The following is a 20,641-nucleotide window of genomic DNA, read 5'->3' on the forward strand; positions in this document are numbered from 1 at the left end:
ATTCCTCTTTCTCCTCCCGTGTAAAATTTCCCATTTCTATCTCTCCCCGCGGACTTCCTCTCCACAGAAAATTTCCCCCGTAAAAAATACCCCATCCCCTTACAAAAAATAGCCCCAAAAAATTTCCGTTAGTTTCCCACAACAATACTATAAGAATGAGGAATAATGAGGGAATTATATTGGAAATTGGAATTATATGTGAAGAATGAGGAAATTGGGTAACTTACAAGCCTATCCCAAAGGACTCTAGGTGGTCACGCCATCCCTAAAGGCATAGTAAATAGACTTTTCAACTATGCTGAATCTGACGGTTATTTCAAAATTTTAATCAGATATTATTGGGGGGATGAAGGGCGCGAGAAGAGGGCTAGTTGCCCTCCAATCTTTTTGTTCACTAGAACTTTTGATTTCCGTCAGAATGAGCCCTCTCCCGATCTTTAAGGACCATTGGTTCTATTACGATCACCCCTGAGGAAAAAACACATCCGTAATCTTTCATCTGGCCAAAAATACAAAATTCTACATTTTGATAGGAGCTTGAAACCTTTACAGTAGGTTTCTATGATATCCTTAATCTGATGGTGAGATTTTTATTAAGATTAAATAAAAAAAAAACAAGTTTTTTTAAACTGAAAGGAACGATGTTAAAACTTAAAATGAACAGAAATTATTCCGTATATGACAAGGGCTGTCCCCTCTTCAATGTCTCGCTCTTTACGCTAAAGTTTGTTATTGTTTAAAAAAATAGAGTTGTGAAAAAGAGTCAAACTTTTGCGCAAAGAGTGAGGTATTGAGGACGGGACATCCCCTTTCATATACGGAATAATTTCTGCTCGTTTTAAGTTTTAGCGTCGTTTCTTACTTTCAGTTAAAAAAACTTGTTTTTTTTTAATTTTTGACTGTTTTTTAATTAATGCAGGTTTTGATTTTGGCTCACCGTACATGAATAATTAAAACAAAATTTGCATATTAATTTTACTTGTATTTGGTTAAATGGCTTTCTCGGAACTTGTTTAATTTTATTTACAAACATTTATGTTAGTAATAAATATACGTAACTTACGAAATAACTTACGTAACGAACTTCTATATTCATATGTTTTTAATGCATATATTAGGGGGTTCGCCCCCCTAGTCAATACCTTGCTTTTTAAGCTAAATTTCGAATTTTGTTCCAATTCTTTAAAAATGACCTCTTACTCACAAAGGCCGTTAATTATAATATATAGCTCTTATGAAAGTACTAAACAATCTTTGACTTCAAAAGCGAGATATTGACTAGGGGGTGAACCCAATCATATATGTAATATTTTCTGTTTGTTTTAAGTTTTGATGTTGCTGCTTACTTTCATTTGAAAAATTTGTTTTTTTTATTTAATTCTGATCTTTTTTAAATGAGCCCTCCCACGATATTCTAGGACCATTGGGGCAATACGATAACCCCTGTGAAAAAAAATAAAATAATAAACACGCATCCGTTATCTTTCTTCTGGCAAAAAATGCAAAATTCCACATTTTTGTAGATAGGAGCTTGAAACCTCTAAAGTAGGGTTCTCTGATACTCTGAATGTGATGGTATGATTTTCATTAAGGTTTTATAGCTTTTAGGGGGTGTTTCCCCCTTTTTCGAAAATCAGCCAAATTTTCTCAGGCGCGGAACTTTTGATGGGTAGGACTAAACTTGATGAAACTTATATATTTGAAATCAGCATTAAAATCTGATTCATTTGATGCATGTATTGGTATTAAAATATCTTTTTCTAGAGTTTCGGTTACCATTAAGCCACGAACTGTTTGATTCCTTGACTTTTAAGGAGTTTTTTCCTCTTTTTCAAAAATCAGTTAACTTTTCTCAGTGTCGTAGCAGGGTAACATTAAACCTAATGAATTTTGTATATTTAGAATCAGCATAAATAGCTGTTTCTTTGGATGTTTCTATTGTTATCATAAATTCTTTTTTTTAGAGTTTCCGTTACTATTGGGCCGAACCGCTCCTTACTTACAGATCGTTACCACGAGCTGTTTGATATTATCGAGCCAAAATACTTATTCTTCTTTTAATGTCGACATAACTGTCTCCGGTCCCATGGGGAGATAATTTTCACCCAAAAGCTACATAAAATCGTGAAACATAACTATTATTTCTATTTGCCAAAGTTAAAGGCATGAATGCATAGTTGTAGAATTGAATATAATCTTACTATAAGAAATCTTACTATACTATACTAGATGCTATAACATAATCTTACTATAAGAAAACCCAAAATGCCTTGGTTGGACCTTTAACATAAAACAAAAACATCAAGGACGAATCTTCCTGGGAATTTTAACTATTTCAGATTTTAACTTCTGAAATTGGTATTTCATAAACGCAAACTTGATAAAAAAAAAGGAGAGAAAGGGTTTTGGTATTTCAGAGGGTTTGCTATTTAAAAGAAACAGAGCTCCATAAATGTGACCATGTAGCTCCATTGCTTAACTGCCTTTCGTTTAAATTTTTTTCGAGGGAAATTCTTCAGATAATATTTCTCCCAAAAAGTTAAGAGAGGCGGAGACTATTTAGTTTTTTAGGCTCTTTTACTCTTAAAAAAAAAAAACTCTGTTGTATAACTCTGTCTGTCTTTACTCTGTTAAAAAAAAGTAATAATAATAATTTCTTAATGCTTAGGCCAATGTGAATCTTGGTAATTTGGATAATAAGTCCTTAGGGATTCCTAGACTTTGGACAAACAACTCGTTTAATCATCCTCCCCTTTGAGAGGGGCTGGCTGTCCTCTGCTAAAACCTGTATCTACCAATAACATCAATTGGGGGTTAGTGGGATTTGTCCCCCTATATTTCAAAAAGCCTTTTTTTTTAATCTCACCTCCTCTCCTCTCGGTGACCTTCAAATTTTCTTTTAAAAATTTCATAATTTATCTAATGTCACCTACTCTTTTCTTAATCAAAATAACATCTTCAAAAAATTTAATTCAATAATATTATATAAAAATTGAGCATTCCAAAATATACCAGGGTATAAAAAGAGAGGTATACTACATTTCAATTTTCTTATACCTTTTAAGGCTTTTTTTTTCAAAAAGCCTATTAGGTATTTTCATTGAAATTTTTTTTTTGTATTTTCATTGAAAAATTGAAAAAAAAATACCGTTCTGCACCCCTCCAGATTCTGAAAAAAGACATTTTGCCACCCTTACCTGACTTTCGGGAATTGACATCACTAGCACCTCCATTTTTCAAGTTTTGAGAAAACCGCGAAATTATTGTTTTCTCATTTTTTGGAACGCAAGATGTAAATGATGACATGGTCATTTGGTTTTCCCCCACCTCCCCTGTTTTCTCCCCGCCTTTTCCACCCTATTTTTGATGAACATATATATTAGGCTTTGTAATTGTGTGTCCGTACAAGTTTGGACTGTGGAAAACCGGTGAATTCTGTCTTACCCCTGTAAACACCATGTCGTGTCTCAGTAAGTATAACAGAAAAAAATATGACTTCATGACTGAACTTACTGTTAGGAGATCGATTCTTAATCGAACTCTTGTGTAGGCGCTAAGTTTTGGCGGTGGGACCTAGGCTGGTTACGACAATTTACAACAGAATTTAGATGTAACTATTTAGATTCATATAAGCCTGATGTAACACTAGTATACTCAATATGATTAATAGGCCGAGGTGCAGAAATGGGGATAACAGAGAAAGACACGCCGAATTTTCTCAATTAATACTTTATTTTTAAAAAATCCAGATTACTAGCACTTCTTGAACTATGTGAATAGTGTTTTCCTTTATTTTTAGTCCAAGATAATAAAATATAAGAATGCTAGTTTGAAAAACTTCTGGATGCTTTCACGTTTTATAAGAGATTTAAACCCAAAGGAAATTAAAGCAATGCTTTCCTCCCGGTTCTTTGTAAATGTTGTCTGATATTTATTTATTATTTCTTCAGATTTCAAGCGAAAAATTATTGTTGCTGTGTTCCGAAACCCAACTATAATTGACGACATTAAATATTTAATGGTCATTGAATATCTAGTGGCAATTCGATTTAATTTACTGACAATTAAATAAGTGTTGTTACCATCATCCTAAAATGGCTGGTAACAGAATCAATCCTTATCTGGTAATAAGAAGCAAAAACGGCCAACATTTCAGTTCTATTTGCACTTACAGAACGAAGAATTCGCCAATTTGTTTAGTTATTCGGTTTTTTAGAATGCAAATAATAATGAATAAATAAAAATTTGTATTAATAATAATAACATAAGCATGATTAATTATACTAATTAATAATATAATTAAATCATAATATAATAATTATAACTCAATTATAATAATTAATCATAATAAAGTCTTACCTTTTCCTCCGGAAGGAACCCCTACGCGTGTTAATGTTGCTTTGAGTATTTTTAAAAACACTATTTGAAACAAGGCACCAAATGACTTTTTTTCAGATTCTGAAACAAAGAGTAACTCAAAAAGGGTAACTCAAAAACTATTAAAAAGGGTAACTCAACAAAAAGACTAAAATAGAGGGCGAGTTCAATATATTTAACGCAAAGTCAATCCATTGATGATTATTATTTTTTTTAGTTCACAATGTTTGAACTGGCACGGATTTTAGTGTCATTATTAGTAGTCTCTGTTGAGTCTACGCCATATAGTTACAGCACTGCCCATGCCAGAAGTAATGGCGGACATGTATTTGCAACAGCTGAAGCCAGTAAGTAAATTTAATTGTTTAATATTAGCCACACGAAAAGAAAACGGTTAGCTTACAATTTTTTATGGGGGAGGGGCAAGAGCTGTCCATGTATTTATGTCCCAAAATAACAGTTATGTTCTTGAACATAACTGTAAACCGTAGGACTTTTAACCGCCAAAAAGAGTGAACTAAACGTGAAATTGTATTTCCATCAAACTTTAGCGTAACGAAAACCTAGATTCTGTATTGTGTGGAAGTTGGCAAAAGCTTCCATGGTAGGGAGGTAAAGGAAAAGCCTTAACCTGACTGGGATTAGGGGGTGTTTTTACTTTACATTGACATAATGCTTGTTCCTGTGAGGAGTTTATAGTAGGAGCATCATTAGTAGTAAATTTATTCATTAAAGGCTCAGAAAAAAAAAAAATTTCATTTCCAGAACAAAGAAATTCATTGAAACGAGTTCTGGAAAGTCACAGCAAAAATTGAAGTTGATAGCTTTTGTAGCTTTGGAAATTTTAACTTCCATGTAATAAATCATGTGCACATAATAATACATAAATATGACTTCTATTTAATAGCACATATAATAACTCCATTATGTATTATTGTTTGAACGGTTTACAGAACTGGCATGTTCAGATACAGAATTTTTTGGCGAGGGAGTAAATTTGTAAAAAAAACAACAAATGTACTCAAAATGTCTGAAAATATAAGAAATTATGGATAAAATCGTGTAATATCATATGATTTCAGGAGGGTCAGAGAACCTCCGTCCAGTGTACTTGCCTAAAACTCAGCGGGGCTCTTAAGCTGAAAAATAAAATTATTTTTAATACCCAGACTAATTAGCCAAATACAAACTGTAGTTGGCAAACGTTGCAACGAGATCTCTTTTTGGAAAATACGACGATACATACCCAATATCCTGTCCTTCAACACCAAGGCTATTTTAAGCAATCCACCACGCCTGGTGAAGTGTGTGGAAAGAGGTCAAACGTCTGTCAAAACTGATATGAAAGAATGATATCCTGTCCATATAAAGAACTAGTTAATTTGTTCTAGACAGTTCCCTAAACATTGCACACGCACAACAGATGAGGGATATGAATTTTTAAAAGGGCAATTTTTAAAAGGGCAATTTTTAGGATTTTTTAAAAGGGCAATTAGAAAATTACCGGACGAAAATTACCATTCAACAAGTTAATGACCTAATAGGATTCCAATGCGTGAATAGGAATCAACTTTTTCTTAACAGGTCAGGTCAGTCAGAGAAGGACGTGAGTATGTTAGACATACACAGGTAGAGCGTGTGACTTGGGAACAGTAGTCAAAAAGGTTTCATAAAAATCACCCATACGGTAGTCAGGCATTTGGGTATTTATGCATCTGTTAAAAATTACAGAGCTACAACTTCTTGCATGCGCGGACCGTCATTGCAATATGTCTACACAACTTTTTTGAATGAATCCACAGCCAATGCAAACATACAAAGGCGCACATACATACATTTATTTTGAGAGACATCTCAAGAGGAAGCCAAATTAAGAAAAACACAACAAAAGAGGATTGTGACATGAAAAATAATAAGAAATTGTTGTGAAAACTGCCGATATATCTTTTATTTGGGTAAGGGGGAGGGGCGAAGCCCCATCCCCTTATGCACCTTCCTGGACCAGCAAGTTGTTTCAAATTCCGACTACCTTCCGCACCTGCATATAACGCTGCGTATATCTGAAATACTGTGGCAATTATGGAAGGGGATTGGTCTATCTGGATGTAGTAACTATAGATATGTGCCTGAGCTCCACTTCAGGCTCTAGGTCTACGTTAAAAAAACTTCATTAATGTAATACAAGATTTTCTACAGTATTTAATCACGCCTATTCCTTATATCAGGACTAGATTTATAAGCCTCGTAATTTCTCAGGATAAGAAAAAGATGTAAAGACTGAGTTAGCACTAACTAACTTAGGGAAGAAAAACCTAAGACTGGCACTGAGTGCTCAAGTACCCTTTTAATTTGTTTATAATCCATTCGGAATAACCTTTTGAATGGTTTAATCCTACCATAGCTATCTGTTGATTGATTCACATTAATGTTCAAGAAATATGTAAAAATAGGGGGTTGGGATTGGACCACGGGCTAGAAGCCTAACATTCACAGCCATTCCTGAAGGGTTTGGCACTGCAACTATGCAAAAAAAAAAAAAAAAAAAAAAAAAAAAAAAAAAAAAAAATGGGGCCGATAAGAAAGCAGTTCACTAAATGGAACCACAAAAGCGGTCAATCTAATCCCATTTGATTATTTCTGTAAGTAATTTTATTAGGTGAAGCTTGGCTCTGTTTGGGTAGCCTACTAGCAGACTTTACTGACCTTCGAATTATGGCGTCAAGGGCGAGGTGCTTAGGTTATTCTAGCGGTTCAATAGAATCTGCAGCGAGACATGAACATCTACCGTTCGCTATTCTTGTCCCGCCAGTGTTCTCTTCTCATTTACTGGACTTCTCAAAGCAAAAATAAAATGCCACCTTTTATAAAGACATGTCATTTTAAGACGCTATTAAATAAGAAACAAGTTTTTTCAACTGAAAGTAAGGAGCAACATAAAACACCAACAGAAATTATTACGCATATAAGGGAAATTTCATCCCCTTCAATGCCTCGCTCTTTACGCGCAAAATTTGACTTTTTAATGCCTTCTGAGACGCAAGGGTCGTTTAATTAGAATCATAAGCTTTTTTAAAAGTTCAGCAAAAAAATTAGCGTAAAGAGCGAGGTATTGAGGAGAGGACAACCCCCCGCATATGCGTAATAATTTCTGTTCATTTTAAGTTTTAGTGTCGCTTTTTACTTTCATCTGAAAAAACTTGTTTTTTCTATTTAATTTCTGACCATTTTTTAAATAATGATGGGAAATCCGACATTCCCTCCATGGAAAATTCCATTCCCCTCTAAAAATTCCTCCATTGAAAATTCCACATTTTTGTATGCAGGAGTTTGAAACCTCTGTAGTAGGGTTCTCCGGTAGGCTGAACCTCATGGTGTGATTTTCATTAAGATCACTTGATGCTTTGGGGATGTTTCCCCTCTTTTTTAAAAATTGGCTAACTTTTTTCAGGATCGTAACTTTTGATGGGTATCATTAAACTTGATGAATTTTACATATTCTGAATAAGTATCAAAATTCGATTCTTTTAATGTATCTATTGTTATCGAGACTCTGTTTCTTAGAATTTCGGTTACTATGGAACTGAATCACTCCTTATTTACTGTTCGATGCACTAACTGTTTAATGACATCTTAGTCTGGGACCAAAGTTGTGAATCAGACAAATTGGGGATCTGAGCGATACTAGTCACCCGATAGAGGTTTAAGATTAAATCGACCATGCTGATTGCGAATATCTCGGGAATGTGTGTGCTAAACGTGGTCTTGATGGCTAGGTGCAAACAAAATGCATTGGTTTTTTATTTCAATCCGACTAAACTGAGTCAAGGGTTCCACTATACAATTCAGAATTCTAGTGGTCTCCTGTGGTATCATACAAACTTAGCTCCATTGTTGCTCACCTTCTCTCATGATCATGATACTATTCAAATAACCCGAGCTATTTTCCATCCAATCTATTTTGAGAAATTAATTAAAAAAATTCCCGGGAGGGTAATTACCTCCCGGGAAGTTATGATGTTAGTAGACTCCAGGATGAGAATTTGAGAGAAACTTTCCAGGAACAGTTGAATACTAAACTTGAGAGTTTAAAATTTGATAATGTGGAAGATAGGATGGAATAATTTTAGAAAAATAATTTGTGAAGTTGCTGAAGGTGTATTAGGGAAGAAAGCTAGAACTGCAGCTAAGAATATTAGTGAAAAAGCTTTATGTTTAATAGAAAGGAGAAAGGACTTGTACAAGAATTATCTGAGTGATAGATCGCATGAAAACAAAAGAAATGTAAAGAAAGTGGAGAAAGAATTGAAATATGAACTAAGGAGGTGTGAAGTGGAGGCCATGGATAAAATTGCCGAGGATCTGGAAGATGCAGCTAGACGGCATAATAGTAAAATATTGTACTGGCACGTTAACACATTGAGAGGTAGTAGTCAATTCCGACTTGTCCCAGTTAAAGATAGGAATGGGGTGGCAATTAGCGATAAGGAAAAAGCTAAAGCGAGATGGGCCGAACATTTTGAAAACTTGCTTAACCGAGATGGAGTTGTAGGAAAATATATAGAGGAAAATGAAAAAGTTTGTGATACCATGGATGTGAAGGAAGTTTTATTTTGTGAGGAGGAATTAGCGAAAGTGCTGAAAGGGTTAAAAAATAATAGGGGTCCGGACGTTGATAGGATAGTAAATGAGTTTCTTAAATATTGTGGTTCGGAGGTTAGAAATAAGTTATTGAAGATTATGAATATGATTTTTGAAAAAGGGGAAGTACCTAACGATTTTAGGAACACCTTAATTAAGCCACTTTATAAGAAAGGTGATAACAGTGAGCGTGGTAATTATCGAGGCATTAGTCTGGTCTCTGTAGGTAGCAAATTGCTTAGTAATATGATACTTTTTAGACTGAGAGATGCCGTAGACAAAGTTTTAAGAGAAGATCAGTGAGGTTTTAGAAAAGGTAGAGGATGTGTTGACCAAATTTTCACTCTTAGGCTAATAATTGAGAAGTTCCTAAGTTTTCAAACATCTTTGGTCCTCAGTTTTATAGATTATGAGCAAGCGTTCGATTCTGTTGACAGAGGAGCTTTAGTAAAGGTTTTATCCTTGTATGGTATACCAGACAAATACAATAAAGTGATTAGTGCTATGTACGAGAATAACACTACTGCGGTTGAGGTAGAAAAAGAGGCTAGCAGCTGGTTTTGTATTAAATCAGGAGTTAAGCAGGCTTGTATTCTATCCCCCTTTATATGGATTATTTTGATGGACTTTGTTTTAAGGAGCACAGGAAAGGCAATGGGAGACCACGGAATCAAATGGGGAGGAAAAAGTCTCCTGGACTTGGATTATGCTGATGATTTAAGCATCCTAGATGAAAGTGTGAGCAAAATGAATGAAATTTTAGAGGTTTTGCGAGTTCAGGGTGCTAGTATTGGTTTGAAAATTCATGTTAAGAAGACTAAGTCACTAAGGCTAGAAATAAGGGAAGATGAAAAAGTGACGTTGGGTTATGAAAAGATAGATTAGGTGGACAGCTTCACTTATCTTGGTAGTATTATTAGTAAAGATGCTTGGAGCTGTGAAGATTTTAAAAGTAAAATATACAAAGCTCAGGGTGTTTTTTTTACAGTTAAAAAAAGTCTGGAAGAATAGAAAGACAAGTCTGCAAATCAAGGATAGAATCTTAGAAGCTGCAATGGTGATAGCAATCATATTTGATTTCAAAGTTATGGCGCTTTAAAAAGCCAATAAAGATTTACTGAATGTTTTCCAGAGAAGTTACCTACAGATTACTCTGGGTATCCAACTGCTTAATTGTATACTAAGTAGAAGAATGTGCGAAAAATGTAGTTTAACCCCGCTCTCTAGGGCTATAACGAGAGAACGGCTGAGGTGGCTAGGGCACGTTGTGCGGATGAAGGATGATAGATTTCCGAAGATTGTTCTTTTCGGCAAATCATCTAGGGCTGAGCGGAAAGCAGGTCGTCCCCGTCTGGGATGGGAGGACGTCATTAAGAAAGATTTAAAGGAAATTGGAACTTCGTGGGTGGGTATATAAATAGAGGCTTTGAATAGATTGGGATGGAGGAGGAGCGTGCGTAGCTGTGTTGGCCTCAGGCGGCTTGGTGCTGCGATGAGTTGTTAGTAGTTAGTAGTAGTAATTTAAAAAAAACTTTACGAAAAATAAGTTTTTCAAAGAAAAGTAAAGGCCATTTTAAATTTAAAAGGAAAATTTTTTTTTTCGTTTTAAGCTTGATTTTCATATTCAATCTAAGCATTGAATAGAATAGATCTTCACCTGCTTTAAGATCTATTTATTCATTAAAAAAAAAAATTAAAAAAATTGTTAAAAAAAACTTTCCGAAAAATAAGTTTTCAAAGAAAAGTAAAGGCCATTTTAAACTTAAGCTCAGCAGATACAAATACCTGTTAAAATTCAAACTCAAAACGACCAGCAATTACTATTAAAGAATAAATCTTAAGGTAAAGTAGATCTTAAAGTAAGTAATGCTTAGATTGAGTATGAAAATCAAGCTTAACACGAAAAGAAATCTGTTGCTATTGAAGTATAAATGAAACTTAAAACGAACAGAAATTAAATAAACAATCAATGCAAACAAACATACAATATATTTTAATGTAAATAAATAAATAAATCTTAAAACGAGTGAAACTCAAATTGAATATGCAAATCAAGCTTGAAACGAACACAAATTACTACAAACAAGAGTTTGGGTATCGCCTCCTTCTCTCACTGTAAAATTCTAAAACCTACTGCGTCATTGGCGCTTTACTGAAAACCAATTTTATTACAAAAATTTTCTTTTGTACTTAATATTGAAAATAAACATTAAAATTATAGTAAACTTTTGAACTGATGAGCTTTCAGCAATTAATAATCTACTTAATTTCAGCATTAATTTATTAGTTGTTTCTAAAGTTCTTCAAGATGTATATAGTTTCACTACAAACAAGAGTTTGGACACTGCCATCTTCCCTAACTGTAAATAAAAACCAAAAGCCTACTGCGTCATTGGCGCTTAACTGAAAACGAATTATACTACAAATATTTTCTTTTCCAGTTCTTGCAGCATTGAAAATAAAAATAAATTACAGTGAAATAAATTCTTGAATTGATGTATCTTTCAACAATTAATATCATTATACATCAAATATTCAATTCGATGTTGTTTATACTTTCCAAAACTGTTCAAGACGCATAGTTTTCAGTAAAGCGCCAATGACGCAGTAAGTTTTAGACTTTTACAGTGAGAGAAGGAGGTGATACCCAAACTCTTGTTTGTAGTGATTTTTGTTAGCTTCAAACTCGATTTACATATTCAGTTTAATTTTCACTCGTTTTAAGATTTATTTTTACTTTTACATTAATATCTATTGTATGTATTGTTTGCATTGATTTTTATTTAATTTCTGTTCGTTTTAAGTTTCATTTATACTTCAATAGCAAAATATTTTTTTTCATTTTAAGCTTGATTTTCATATTCAATCTAAGCATTACTTGCTTTAAGAACTATTTATTCATTTATATTATTACTTGTTGTATGTTTTTTGCTATGATTGTTTATTTAATTTCTGTTCGTTTTGGGTTTCATTTATTCTTTAATAGTAATTTCTGGTCGTTTTGAATTTAAATTTTAACATGTATTTGTATATGCTGATCTTAAGTTTAAAATGGCCTTTATTTTTCTTTGAAAAACTTATTTTTCGGAAAGTTTTTTTTTTTAATTAACTTTTGTTCGTTTTCGATTGCAAAAAGTTTCAAGTTTTTAAAAATTCCTCATTTCAAAATCAAAATTTTTTAAAAGAATCAAATGTTCATCAAAGTATCAAAACTGGTATCAAAGTAACAACATCAAAGTGAAAAACGGGTTTGTGTCAGAACTAGAACTTTAAATTTCCAATCAAATGAGCCCTCTATGAAGTTTATACAATCATCCTTTCATAAGAACCATACATGCCCCCAGGGCATAACTAACAACACCTGCCCCCGGGCTCTGGGGGGTTGTGTCGACACCGGAATTCTTATTATATGATCTTTGAACTATTTTTAACAAAAAAGCTATCTCAAAATTTTATCGGATGCATTTGGGAAGAAGGACATGGGGGGATGGTTACCATCAAATATCTTTTGAAGCTTAAAAAGTGAACTAGAACTTTCAATTTCCAATCAAATGAGCCGTCCCTGAAGTGGGGGGAGTGTCCTGCTCAAAGATATATTTTCCAGAACTTTCAACTACGTTGAACGAAATGACTATCTCCAAATTTTGATTGGATGTGTTTGGGGAAGTGGTGGGCGTGGAAGGGGTGTTAGTTGCCTTCCAATCATTTTCGACTATTAAAAAGGACACTAGCCATTTAAATTTCCAATCGAATGAGTCCTCTTTGAAGTTTCTACGACAGTGCTTTCTACAAATACCTTATATGCCCCCAGGACATAACTTAAAACCCTTGCCTTGAGGGCTGCGGCGGGGGTTGTCATCCTAAAAGATCTTACTTCCAGAACTTTCAACTATAGTGAACAAAATGTTTATCTCTAAATTTCAATTTGGTTTGATTGGGGAATTTGCGGGGATGGAGGGGGGTTAGTTTCCCTCCGATAGCTTCTAACTGTCGGAAGGCGTGCCAGCCCCTTGGATTTATCACAAAATTAGTCTCCTTTGAATTTCCTACAACAAAGTTTTCTGTAAAAAAACTTATATGCCCCCAGTGCATAACTTACAACCCTTGCCTTGAGGGCTGGGGGGGGGGGGTTGTCATCCTAAAAGACCTAATTTTTAGAATTTTCAATTACGTTTAATAAAATGGCTATCTCAAAATTTGAATAGTATGTGTTTGGGGAAAAGGTGGGCGTGCGAGGGGGGTTAGTTGCCGTCCAATCACTTTTGACTATTAAAAATGGCACCAGCCCTTTGAATATCCCATCGAATAAGTCCTTTTTGAAGTTTCTAAGACAAAACTTTCTATAAAAAAACCTTATATACCCCCAGGGCATAACTTACAACCCTTGCCCTGAGGGCTGTTGGGGGTTGGGGGGAATCTCCTTCTCAAAAACATAATTTTTAAATGGAAATAAACTACGTAGGACAAAATGGCTCTCTCAAACTTTTGATTGAATATGTTTTGGGGAAATGGTGGGCCTGGAAGGGGTTTCAGTTGCCTTCCAATCAGTTTTAACTCTTAAAAAGGGCACTAGAACTCTTGATTTCCAATCGAATGAGCCCTCCTTGAAGTTTATACAACGACCCCTTCCATATGAAATGCCTCTGGAAAAAAATAATAAATAATAAATAAATAATAAAACATTGGAGCCGTATGCCCTTTACTATGGGCAACGCCCCCAGGGCATAACTTTCAAAGCCTGTCTCCGTGCCCTGGGGGGTTTTGTCGACATGAGAGTTTTCTTTATCTAACCTTTTAACTATTTTTAACAAAATGGCTATCTTAAAATTTTTATCTGATGCATTTGGGCCAAAAAGGGCATGGAGAGGGAAGGGCTAGTTGCCCTCCGATCTCTTTTGACTCTTAAAAAGTGAACTCTAACTTTCACTTTCCAAACAAATCAGCCCTCTCTGAATTTTATACGAGCAGTTGTTCCATATGAACAACATAGACTCCCAGGGTATAACTTACAACACCTTTTCTCAGGCCCTGGAGGGATATCTCGACACAGGAAATTTTTTTATCTGACTCTTGAACTATTAATAACAAAATGGCTATGTCAAAAGTTTTATCTGATGCATTTGGTAGAAAACGGACGTGGGGGGGACTAGCTGCCCTCCGATTACTTTTGACTTTTGAGAAGTGAACAACAACTTTCAATTTCCAATCAAATGAGCCCTCTATGAAGTTTATGCGAGCATCCCTTTCCATAACGACCATATACCCCCAGGGCACAACTTACAACACTTACCCCCGGGCCCTGGGGGGCTGTGTCGACACCGGTGTTTTAATCAAAATTTTGAACTATTTATACCAAACTGTCTATTTCAAAATTTTTATCTGCGGCATTTGGGGGAAAGGGTTGGGGGGAGGAGGCTAGCTTTCCTTCGATTACTTTTGACTTGTAAAAAGTGAACTAGAACTTTCAATTACCAATCAAATGAGTCCTCTTTGAAGTTTATACGAGACCCTTCCATAAGAACCTTATATGCCCCCAGGGCGTAACTTAAAACGCCTGCCCCCAAGCTCTGTAGGGCTGTGGCGACACCGAAGTTTTTATTATCTGAACTTTGAACTATTTTTAACAAAAAGTTTATCTCAAAATTTTTATCTCGTACAGTTGTGGTAAAATGGCGGGGGGGGGGGCTAGCTGCCCTTCAATCACTTTTGATCTATAAAAAGTGGACTAGAACTTTCAATTTCCAATCAAATAAGGCCTCTTGGAAATTTTTACGAGTATCGCTTCCATATGAGCCTTATGTGCCCCCAGGGCATAACTTACAACGCCTGTCCCTGAGACCTGAGGGGTTGTCGACATTTTTTAACAAAACGGCTGTCTCAAAAAGTTTATCTGATGCAATGGCTACCTCAAATTTTTATCAGATATATTTTTGGAGAAAGGGCTTGGGGGGGGGGGGCTAGTTGCCTTTGACTCACAAAAGGGCACTAGAACTCTCCAATTCCAATCGAATTAGCCCCCTTTGAAGATTATACGACGATCCTTTCTATATGAATTGCCTCTGGGAAAAAATAAATGGAGTGTGGAGAGGAAGCTAGCTTGCCTCCGATCACGTTTTACTCTTAAAAAGTGAATTAAAACTTTCAATTTCCAATCAAATTAGCCTTTATGAAGTTTATACGAGCATCCCTTCCATAACAACCATATATGCCCCCAGAACATAACTTACAACGCCTACCCCCGGGCCCTGGGGGGCTGTGTCGACACCGAAGTTTTTGTTATCTGAACTTTGAACTATTTTTAACAAAACTATTTTCTCAAAATTTTTATTTGATGCATTTAGGGCGTGCAGGAGGGGGTTAGTTGCCCTTCGATCTCTTCTGACTCTTAAAAAGTGAACGAGAACTTTCAATTTCCAATCAAATGAACCCTCTCCAAAGTTTATGCGAGCATCCCTTCCATAAGAACTATATATGCACCCAGAGCATTACTTACAATGCCTGCCTCCAAGCCCTGGGGGGTTGCTTCGACAGAGGAGTTTTTTTTGAACTATTTCACCTTTGAACTATTTTTAATGAAATGACTATTTAAAAAAATTTTATTGGATAGGCTTGGGGAAAAAAGGGTGTGTGTTGGGGCTAGTTGCCCTCGGATATCTTTTGACTCTTAAAAAGCGAACTAGAACTTTCATTTCCAATCGAGTGAGCCCTCTCTGAAGTTTATCCGAGCATCCCTTCCATAAGAACCATGAACGCCCCCAGGAAAAAACTTACAACACCACTCCAGTGTTGACACAGGAGTTTTTGTTATCTAATTTATAAACAACTTTTTTAAAAACTGGCTATCTCAAAATTTGTACCGGATGGTTTTAGGGAAAAAAGGGCGTGGGGGACTAGTTGCCCTTAAATCTCTTGACTCTTAAAAAGTGAACTAGAACTTTCAATTTCCAATCAAATGAGCCCTCTATGAAGTTTATGCGAGCATCCTTTTCATTAGAACCAGACATGCCTTTACGGCATAACTTAGAACGCCTTCCTCTGGGCCTTGGGGTGTTGTATTGACACTGGAGTTTTTCTTATCCGACCTCTGAACTATTTTTTTTTAACAAAATGTCTATCTCAAAATTTTCATCAGAGGGGTTTGGAAAAAGAATGCGTGGGGGGCTAGTTTCCCTCGGATCTCTTTTGACTATTAAAAACTGAACTTGAACTTTCAATTTCCAATCGAACGATTTCTCTCTGAAGTTTATACGAGCATTCCTTTCATTAGAACCATATATAACACAGGGCATAACTTACAACGCCTGCCCCCAGGCCCTGGAGGGTTGTGCCGACACCTGATTTTTTTTTTATCTGACTTTTGAATTTTTTTTAACTTAATGGATATCTCAAAATTTTTGTCGATTGCAGTCGGGAAAAAAGGGGCGTGGGGGGCTAGTTGCCCTCCAATCTCTTTTGACTCTCAAAAACTGAACTATTAATTTCAATTTCCAATCAAATGAGCCCTCTCTGAAGTTTTTACGAGCATCCCTTCCATAAGAACTATATATTCCTGCAGGGCATAACTTACAACCTCTGCCCTCGGGTCCTGGGGGGCTGTATCTACCTCGGAGTTTTCGTTATATGGTCTTTGAACTATTTAAAAAAATAGCTATCTCAAAGTTCTTATCACATGGGTTTGAGAAAAAAAGCGTGGCGGGGGGGGGGAGGTGCCATCTAATCTCTTTTGACTGTTCAAAAATGAACTAGAACTTTCAATTTTCAATCAAATGATCCCTCTTTAAAACTTATACGAGCAGCCCTTCTATAAGAACCATATATACCCCCAGGGGATAATTTAAGACGCCTTTTTCCGGGCTCTGGGGTGTTGTGTCGACGCTGGAGTTTTTGTTATATGATCTTTGAACTATTTTTAACAAAATAACTATCTCAAAATTTTTATTGGATGCATTAGGGAAAAAAGGACGTGGGGGAGCTGGTTACCCTCCAATATCTTCTAACGCTTAAAAGGTGAACTAGAACTTTCAATTTCCAATCAAATGAGCCCTCTCTGAAGTTTATACGAGCATTCCTTCCATAAGAACCATATATGATCCCAGGGCATAACTTATAACCCTTGCCCTGAAGACTGAGGGGGGAATTTCCATCTCAAAGATACAATTTCCAAAACTTACAACTACGTTGAACAAAATGGCTATCTCAAAATTTTGATTGGATGTCTTTGGGGAAATAGTGGGCGTGGAAGAGGTTTTAGTTGCCTTCCAATCACTTTCGACTATTAAAAAGGACACCAGCGATTTCAATTTCCAATTGAATAAGCCCTTTTTGAAGTTTCTACGACACCGCTTTCTATAAAAACCTTATATGCCCCCAGGGCAAAACTTACAACCCTCGCCCTGAGGGCTGTGGAGGGGAGGGGGTTGTCACCCTCAAAGACCTAGTTTCCAGAATTTTAAACTACGTTGAACAAAATGGATATCTCAAAATTTTGATTGGATATTTTTGGGAAAATGGTGGGCGTGAGAGGGGGTTTGTTGCCCTCCAGTCACTTTGGACTATTAAAAAGGGCACTAGTTCTTTGAATTTCCAAATGAATGAGCCCTTTTTGAAGTCTCTACGACAAAGCTTTCTATAAGAACCTTATATGCCCCCAGGGTATAACTTAGAACCATTGCCCCGAGGGCTGTGGGGGGAGTGTCCTCCTAAAAAATATATTTTCTATGTAGAAATCAACTAATTAGAACAAAATGACTATCTCAAAATTTTGATTGGATGTGTTTGGGGAAATGGTACGCATGGAAGCGGCGTTAGTTGCCTTCCAATCACTTTTGACCCTTAAAAAGGAAACTAGAACTTTCGATTTTCAATCGAATGAGCCCCCTTTGAAGTTTCTATGACGACCCCTTCCATATGAAGTGCCTCTGGGAAAAAAATAATAATAACAAATAAATAATAAAACATTGGAGCCGTATGGCCTTTACTATATGCAACGCTATAGCGTTGCCTCTGAAAAATATCTCCGTAAAGACGAAAAATTTAATCCGTCATCATTTAAAAGTAACTTAACATGGGTTGTATCTAATTACTCTAATTACTAATTTCGGTACTCGAGAAAACCAATAAAGCATTGCAAATGACATAAAAGTGTCTCCCTGCATACAGGGTAGAAGTTGAACACTCCTTGCTAGAACCGTTTGGCAAGGAAAACAGAAGTAAATAGTATGTGTAGAAGAAAACCTCTGTTGATGCATCATTTCAACGCTACAACCGGCAAAGAACTTAAGAACCAAATATACGAATTCACAAGAATCAAATATATTTTTCTTGTTAGAAAATATCAATGGATGCTCTGAGTTATATAATGGCGGGTAATATCGTACTAGGCTATCTATTTTATTATTTGATTTGCAAAGGGTCTCGATATTTTTAGACACCCTTCAAAATTTTTTTTTGTTAGGGTATTCAAAAAATAGGGAAAATTTTGCTATCAAATATCAAAAAATAATTTTAGTATTTCATAACTTAGTGAATTTTATAGTTTACCTTTATTAATTTGCTAGTTTACCAGAAAAGGCATCCGCCAACCCTTTGGAAGACGATAAACATTCTGAAAGTGCGACATTTCATGATATTTAAGGAAAATGTGGTTCACTTCTGTAAAAAAAGACAACTTTTCTTTTAACCTCTCTCTTTCTTTGGAAAGTCATCTCAGTAATCTAATGAACTGGGATCGCTTTATTAGTTTAAAAATAAAATTACCAAATATCCGCCAGGAGTAAATAATGATTATCAGAAGCGTGATCTCCGCAAATTTTCGACGGAAAATCGTGCGTCTCCATAACTTGACTCCTCTTGTAATATTATTGCCCTGTCTTTGTTTTGCAGACAAGTCTGCTTTCACTTTAATAGCTCCTTTCATAATAACAACAACAGGAGAATTCATAGTAATTGTTAGCAAAGTAGAAAACTTATATTTTAGCAACATTGTGTTAACAAGTTGGAAAGCTCAGCTTTGTGACATCAGACAAGGCCACGCCCCTAGACTTCAGGCATCCAAAGTATTCTAAAATTTATTTTTTGAGCATATTTCCGTGGTCTAAAAATTTCTGAACAAGTATGGTTCCAAACCTAGAAGGTGGGGGATGACATCAGTTGCAGTAAATTAAACTACCAAATTCAAGGGTATATTCTTGACTAGTCAAATCTCTCCAACTTCCAAATCTCTCCCACAAGTTTTATCAAGTCCTATTTGCCCAAATCTATCCCAAGAAAGAGTTTCTCGGAAGAGTAACCACCCCCTCCCTCGTTAACTAGTTATAAGAAATTGTTGGTATTTAACAAGTTCTTTTAGCAAGAAAGTCCTAAAGTTTGTTTTAGGTCAGGAATGAAGTAAGGACACTGGTTAATGCAGTAGTCAACACTCTAGAAAAAACGACCAAGTCTTTAAGGAATATAAAATTCTTTTGGCAACACACTTCCTAGGAATGTTTTGAAGGGACACAGTTTCTCAGAAGAAGACAATCCAAACTCCCACTGGTCAACAACATGTTTAGAATCAGGTCGATCCCAGAATCAGAGTCCTTTTTGAGTGGAAGAGGGTTCAAATTCAGAATCCAGAGTGCTCCCATACACCTAACTGACATATTTTAACAGTTATGCATGAGCATGCTCTCGGGGTTGAAATTATTGACGGGATGGAGGACATTCTGGGCTCATAGGAGCTGCAGGAGCAAAAGCTACAAATGGAGCCTGAGTACCTGGACCCCTGTAATCCATATGTATAATACGACTTCTTGGAGTTACTATTTTTACTATTTTTTGCCTCATTCTTTTATTCTTGTGTTATATTTATCTACATCTCGGTAGCGATGTCTTTTAAGCTTCAGCTATTTCCCTAATTGGTATTCGTACAGAAACTGAATTAAGTACACACTGTAACGAAAACAAACAGTTTCTTGATTTAAAAGGTCTTTCTTGTATTGAAGGTACGTAGGGATAGAAGCCATGCCGATAATTAGGCTACACCTCTGAGAGCTAAGTATAAGTCTTGCAATTGTGTAAATTATGAAGTTCATTATGAAGAATATTCTCCGTGACTTTAAATGCTTATATCAGATTTTTTCTTAGTTTTCTAGCGTATGTGCGGTCCTACTATCTCTTGCCCGAAAAAATGGGACAGTACCAACCTATTTTTGTTTCCAAAGTAAAGTTCTGGTCTATTATTTACTCTTAGGCCTGTGAAAAGATGCGAAAAGGTGGCTTTTATGTTTCTTTCCTAAAACAATTGAACATAAGGTATAGCTCACATACTGAGCTCGTTATTTTGATAATTTCACCAGTTGTAGCAAAGCATTAGTAAGGGTGTTGGAAAAAGTCAACATCAAATTCAGTCAATAGAACCGTTTTTTGAAGGCAGGCTTAGGAGCTTGAGACATGTTGGGACACCGCTTGAAGCTACTAAGAGAACACTATTTAGGGCATACCGATAGGTTGTCCATTTTCGGGAATCATGTACACCAGGGGACACGTGATGCAAGGACACACGTTGAGGCGGATGGATGTCATGTGTGACGAAATAAGTGTCGCTCCGGGATTTAAATTAGGTGGCATACAGTAGGCAGCCCTGGGG

At 35.8% G+C, this 20,641-nt stretch overlaps 1 protein-coding gene across 1 annotated transcript in view; it reads left to right on the forward strand.

Annotated features, from left to right (window-relative positions):
- Positions 1-20,641, forward strand: part of LOC148952844 (uncharacterized) — a 128,289-nt gene that overhangs the window by 17,566 nt on the left and 90,082 nt on the right. The window contains exon 2 of the mRNA XM_089088128.1: positions 4,595-4,724. Within this exon, the coding sequence (XP_088944254.1) occupies positions 4,601-4,724 (124 nt within the window). The 5' untranslated portion in view covers positions 4,595-4,600. The remainder of the gene's footprint in view (positions 1-4,594; positions 4,725-20,641) is intronic.

Source organism: Artemia sp. Qi Xiang Cuo, chromosome 4, assembly GCF_049724085.1.
Source record: "Artemia sp. Qi Xiang Cuo chromosome 4, ASM4972408v1, whole genome shotgun sequence".
NCBI classification, from domain to species: Eukaryota; Metazoa; Arthropoda; class Branchiopoda; order Anostraca; family Artemiidae; genus Artemia; species Artemia sp. Qi Xiang Cuo.